The sequence below is a fragment of the Notothenia coriiceps genome, unplaced genomic scaffold (genome assembly GCF_000735185.1).
Source record: "Notothenia coriiceps isolate Sejong01 unplaced genomic scaffold, NC01 NC01_scaffold00024667, whole genome shotgun sequence".
Lineage (NCBI taxonomy): Eukaryota > Metazoa > Chordata > Actinopteri > Perciformes > Nototheniidae > Notothenia > Notothenia coriiceps.
The window spans coordinates 4,892,251-4,898,527 of record NW_011357368.1 but is presented as its reverse complement, the minus strand read 5'-3'; the positions used below and the strand labels follow the sequence as shown (position 1 = coordinate 4,898,527).

The 6,277-nt window shown below is 43.9% G+C and overlaps 1 protein-coding gene across 1 annotated transcript; it reads right to left on the bottom strand.

Moving 5' to 3' along the window:
* Positions 1 to 3,875: 3,875 nt before the first annotated feature.
* LOC104955438 (exostosin-1c) lies at positions 3,876 to 5,251 on the bottom strand. Its single transcript, XM_074112258.1, has one exon. It carries the CDS (start codon positions 4,824 to 4,826, stop codon positions 3,876 to 3,878), a length of 951 nt encoding a protein of 316 aa, XP_073968359.1. The 5' UTR covers positions 4,827 to 5,251.
* Between the last annotated feature and the right edge of the window lie 1,026 nt (positions 5,252 to 6,277).

Genomic DNA, 6,277 nt, shown 5'->3' with positions numbered 1-6,277 from the left:
CCGCGCCACCTCGTCCGCTCCGTCCCTCGTTCCCCCTCAGGTCCCATCTCGCACGGCGACTACTCCCGCTACCTACCGGACAATAGACTCGCGTTCATTTCTCTGGAATTTGGGGGAGTGTGTATTGTTTGTTTAAACACACATCCCCCTAATGAGGATGATAGATGTTATTGCAAACCTGTTATTAATAATAAATCTGAATCAACAAACTTAAATTACAGTCCAAGTGACTCTTGGGTGTAAGATATATGGAGAAATGGCCCTCCTGTGCATCACGTATGTTGATGGAGCGGTCATATAAAGCAGGACATAAAATTACTAGTTATGTAGACAAAATAGGTTAATTACGCTAAGTAACAGTTAGGTTTTGAGTAATTTCACCAAATTACTCCTCCTCCTCCTCCTCGTGCCCTTTTGTCTGTTTGTTGTCAGCTTGTCCGGGTCCCTCAGGGCTAATCTGCTGGTGTACCAGATGCATGCGCTCATTAACCTGGTGCCACCTTCTAAGAGCTTCACAGACCGTGCCACAGTCGAAAACAAAGAAATAATCTCAAGCATATATAGCCGTGGCGGTCACACACAGGTAGACACAGGGCAAAATGGTATTATTAGCATACTTCAGGTGCAGGGTTTTTGGCAGAAAGACAAGAGAAATGAGTGAAATAAAAGGATAGATAGATGGAAGAAAAGACACAGGGAGAATATGCCAGCAGACAGATGTAGAGGTGAGGGTGTGTCTCCTCTGAAGTCCCCTTCTTCTCTCCCCAAAAGGACGTTCAAAGGATGCAAACAGAGAAAGCCCCTCACGTTCCCTCCATTTCCACCCCACATTGCTGCTTCACACCTCTATCTCCAAGGCTATAGGCCTCCCGTTTCCAGAGAAAGGGATTTCATACAAAAGGGGAGCGAGGGAAAAACAAATTATCCAGCTTTTTGTGTTTTTCTTACAAACGGCAGCTGTCTCTCACGTTGCCTCCCCCATTCACACCCTTACACCCTCAGAGCCATTGCCGTATCCAAACCTACCGAAAAATAACACATGGGACCTCCCCCAATATTCTCCCCACCCCACACACCCCCTGCCCACCCGGGTGTGAGTAGCGGGCTGTGTGGAATAAATGTGCTCATTCATACAGTGTTGAGCAGCTCCATCCCCAATGTAAACAAGCCTAAGGTGGCCGGTTATAAGCCACAGGAGCAAGGAGTGTGTCTGGATCAGGACCATCATCCAACTGCTGTTCCCGGGGAAAAGGATATTTGAAAAGTCCTATTGTATAGATACTCGCTTCGAGCGTTCATTTGATGGCAAATGAAAACAACTTCCAACTCCTGCTGCTTTAGATTTAAATGTGGTTAGGCAGTTGGGTCAGCCCAACAGAGGAGAGGCGATTCAAGGAAGCAGAGGCAGTTCAGAATTAGTGATCTGCTAAATATTATACCGGAATTTATCAAAAAGGAACTACTTTTCCATCATTTAATTTAGTTACACACATTTCTATTAATGTAACTTAACATTTCTACCTTTTATTTCACTTGTAAATATTCCATGAGTCCTGACATGTCACTATGACTTGAATGAGTGAACTGCTTAGTAGGACTAAAATAATTACTCAATTAATTAATTAATTATCGTAGGCTACTGACAACTATAATCCAATTATTGCTTAACTCACTTTGGACGTACAATGTTGTGGTTTTTGGCCTTAGCTTGACAAAGAATGGACTTAACATATACTTAAAAAAAGATTAGCTAATTAATTGATAGTAAAGGAAAATCCCAGTCCCAGTTAATTTAATAATAATAATAATAATGCATTTATTTTATAAGGCGCCTTTCAAGGCACTCAAGGTCGCCGTACAACAAGGTTAAAAACAGTTTTTTTACAAACATAGTTAAAAGCAAAACACAGTTTAAAAACATAACTACTAAAAACATACAGCTTGCAGCACAGGTCAGCCATACGCTTGCCTGAACAGATGGGTTTTGAGGGGAGAATTTGAATTCTTTAAGATAATAGATGACATTTAAAATATGTTTGAATTTATTGTGGCGTTAGCAACCGGGCAAACTAGCTTGCTAACCTAAAATGGAAGGGAGGGTGGATGGATGGAACGGCAAGTGAGTAAAACCTTTATTTAGTAGGCAGTATTCAATATATGAATTGACTGTGTCGTAAGGATGTGGTACGTTAGTGTGCCATTAGTATTGGAACACAGCCGATCTCTCTTTCACTGATATGCATTTTGTCCTGTCTGGATGTTCTGCACCATGACTATCCTTGGTAACTGGGTATGAATGGACAGGCTCGGACTCTATAATGAGGAGCTCTGTCAGCACTTCAGCTTCAGAGACTTTTATTGCAAAGTGTAAGTTAAGCAAGAACAGAGGGGCTGCTGTATATCTCCTCTGTAAAAACGATGTGATGACTACTACAGATGATAACCTTGTGATAAACTGAACTTCCTCTCACATCCTTTTTCTCACTACCTCGACCCCTTTAAAAATATCTTCACAATTGCATTTACATAAAAGATTAAAGAGATATTATACTTCTTGTATTAATCCTCTGAGAATTTAAAAGACTATTTTACAATCAAATTGCTTCTATTGTGTGTTTTGAGGTCATGCGTCCATTTCAATCTGTTTTTAAATCACTGTCTGTGCTCGAATAAGCCAGCAGGAGAAAAGTGCTCAGTGGATGAGACGTGTTTACCAAGCTGCTGCTGCGACATGTATTAGGCAGATGGGTGTGTTTCATAAAGCTTTTTATTATTAACTCAACAATGGCTCTCACGTACTTGAAAACCACTCAGTGAAAAAGCCTGTAAAGCACATAGAGGCTGAACTGGAAATATATATGTGCCTTTGTACAAAATGTTTTCAAACGCCAGCTAAGGTCATATGCTTAAATTGGTTGGTTTGAATAATAAATCATTGCTCTTACTCTTGCAGATGTTGCTGGATTCTCCTTTTCAAGTGTTTTGTATCCACTTCAACCCCTGTCTAATAGACTAGAAAATAATTCCTTTATTGTCATCGCACCAGGTATAACGAAATTTAAAAATGTAATCAGTAAGCTAATTTAAAACCAAAGTTGAAATGGGAAGGCTATCTCTCCACGCAATAACAACAGCAAGAAAACCTGAAGAAACAAGGGGCTGAATTAAAAAACAGAATAATTATTCACACTTAACAACCAGCGGCGGTTATTCTCTGAGGTAATCAGAGATTTCACAAAGCCATTCTTTGTGGTGACCTTTGCTTTGGCTCTTTATGCAATGTAATTTCAGTTGTTATAAATTAGCTGTGGCTGTTCATTTATCTGTCGTATAGAAGTACACACCCAAATACAAAATGTGGGAGTGTGTTATTTATTCATCTATCATCCTGTAAAATGTTTTACACTCTGAATAATGGAGGAGCTCAAGGTCAGTTATTACAAGCTGAGCAATTACTAAGGAAATATAATACAATTATTGCTTTAAATAGTGACCTGCATCTTAATGTCCAAAGACTTGAGTCCGTCTCCAAAACCTTAGATCTCCACAATGGCAAACATCATAAACTTAAAGAGTCAAACTTTTGCTGTCATGAAAATTACCACTGGTACCAAAGGTTACTGCTAACAGTGCATGTATAAACCAGTGATATCTCTACACCAATAAAAGACCAATAAAACAGCATATTAAGTTCAGATTCAAAGTCAAAAGGAAAAACTCCACTGTGTATTTCCTATAAAAAAACACTTAAAATAACACTTGACACAGTTTCCCATAACTCCCTGTGTAGTACAGAGCCTCACTCGCTCACGCCTTCCTTCTCATTTAAACATAACCTCAGTACTGCCCTCCCCGCTGGACATGCAGCCCCTTTCTTACCTCTCATATTCCAGGTTGTCATGGTCACAGCGGGCGTCCTTGTGCTTCTCCCAGTCCTTCCCGTGGCGGCACGTCGTCAACGACACAATGTCCTTTCCGTTGTGGATGTGATGAAGAGCGTTTCTGGTGTCTGAACCGATGCCCGTCAGATAGCGCTTCCCCTTAAACATCAGCAGGTACTTCCTTCGTGGCGGGGTGGCATTCCTCACCAGCCAGCCCCGCTCTCCGCCCTTCTGCGGGTGTTCCTTTGAGAACAGCGGGATGGACACGTCAAAGCCTGGCCTGAAATGTTCCGTGTTGAGGCTGGCTTTGGCTAAGATGGCCTGGCCAATGTTGAAGCCTAGGTCCTCTGTGTAGTTAGGCCAGGTGCCCGAGTACAGGTTGAAGATCAGGTGGTTCCTACCGTCATTCCAGAGCGGGTAACCCTTGATACGTTCATCCAAATTGGGCACAAACTGTCCTGATAGCTGGTCCCGATCTAAGGTGTCTATCCCGAGCACAAACAGGCACGCTTCACGGGGGTCTGTTGTGAAGTACCGGGACTCACCTATGGACGTCAGGATCTTCCTGTAGCTTTCTGACACATGGTCATTTTTCTCTGTCGGATATATATACACCCTGAACCCTTCTCTTCCTCTACGGCGACACCGCGAGAAGTCGAAACAGGTCTCCATACGGCAGCGACTGTCCTTATAAATGGTCGACCACGCCTGGTGGCGCTGGCGGGGCGACTCAATCGCCCCGGGGTCCGTCTGGAGCTCATCCAGGTGGGCATAGCGGGGCAGGAAGGCCCTGTCGGTCCAGTTGGGCCAGGGGCGCATCACTTCACCCCGCTGGCGTGTCAGCAGGCGGAGCACCCGTAGCTGGGCTCCTCCACCGCAGTAAAAGAGGACCAGCCAGCAGCACGCACACAAGCCCAGCAGAACATACTTCTTACGGGCCTGCATGGGGGCCTGTCACTGTCTCTCTTTCGTCCTCTGATTTTCCTCTCCTCTGCCCCTCAGCTCTGTAGCCTCACGGGGGGGGACTGACTTGTGATTTTTTTAACAAGGAGGGTCTAACGAAGGACAATGTGTTAACAAGGACATCACTGCCTCTGAGGGTGGCCCAGTCCACTTTGCCATTTAGGATAACGCAATCCGAGTAACTGACTCCCCTCTCTCAGTCTCTTCCTGCCTCCCCCATTTGCTCTCCACTGTCCTCTCAGATTTGTGAATTAGCCTGTGTCTGCTTTGGCATGCGCTGCTGCTTCTGTGTGCATTTCCTCCGCTGCCCAGCTGGGTTGAGGGTGATGAAGGGGGATTTCTGCACTCTGTCGGGCCAAGCTTGCTGCCTCATGGTGCCTGGCGCTTCCTGCAGGGCCCCTCCTTGGGAGAAGTAACAAAAACAATACAGATCAGTACACAGTCAGAGTTGCTGCCCCTCGACAAATACAGAGACATACATCATAAAACTACTGCCTCGAGAGATCCCATAACTTACACCTTTGTTTGTCCAATGGGTATTAGCTTTAATTTGTTTTTCATTTTGGACCGACTGCCACTCCTAACACATGTAAACGACAATACTAAACATTTGGGTACTGTTTAAATTGCAGCAGAGGATTTAAATCTGTTCAAATCCATCTGTAGCTTGAGCTCTTAACTCAGAACCATCTGTTTATTAAGTCCAACTTTTCTCTATCTCCGTCTCCCTCTGGCCTCCACATTCCAGTAAAAATATTTATATGTGCTAACTTCTGGATGAGTCTTAGACAGGACTAGATATTATCATGCTATTCAAGCTCCAGTTCAACCGACACAGATACAGTTGAGGTGAAGTGAAGGAGAAAATAAGAGAGACTGCATCTAAAATGGAGATTTTGGAAACGCAGAGTGAAAACAGAGCAACTTTATAGCCCTAAAACTTCCGTTCACCTTGGAGTGAAGGCTTTCTGTGTTACATCCCCAACATTTGTAACGGTTTTTCAGCCTGGTATTTTTTGACAAACATCCCCCCTATAACTCCCCAACATGTACAGTTAAACGTAGTGTGTGTAGGGGGAGATCGTCTCACAGTGAAGGGCAGTGTTCGTACTGCCAGCTGCCACACAAAGGCAGCTTTCAGGTCTCACCTGGCCACTCTCGCTCTCTACCTCTCATTCACATTCCCCGTGTCTGCCTCTTCTCCAGCCAAGCAGAAGTGATGCCTGCCTTCTCTGCTTGCCATAAAACAAACAGCACACCAGCAATGTGTGTAAACAATGCACGTTCTGATTTTCCCACCTCAAAAGGTTACAGGAAGTGAGGATTAACGTGTGAATTGAATGGCTTCTACTCGTGATGGTTCTGTACTGTATATACTCAAACCTCAGCTTCAGAGAAATAAAGGAAAACAGCATGAACGCTATCTTTAACTG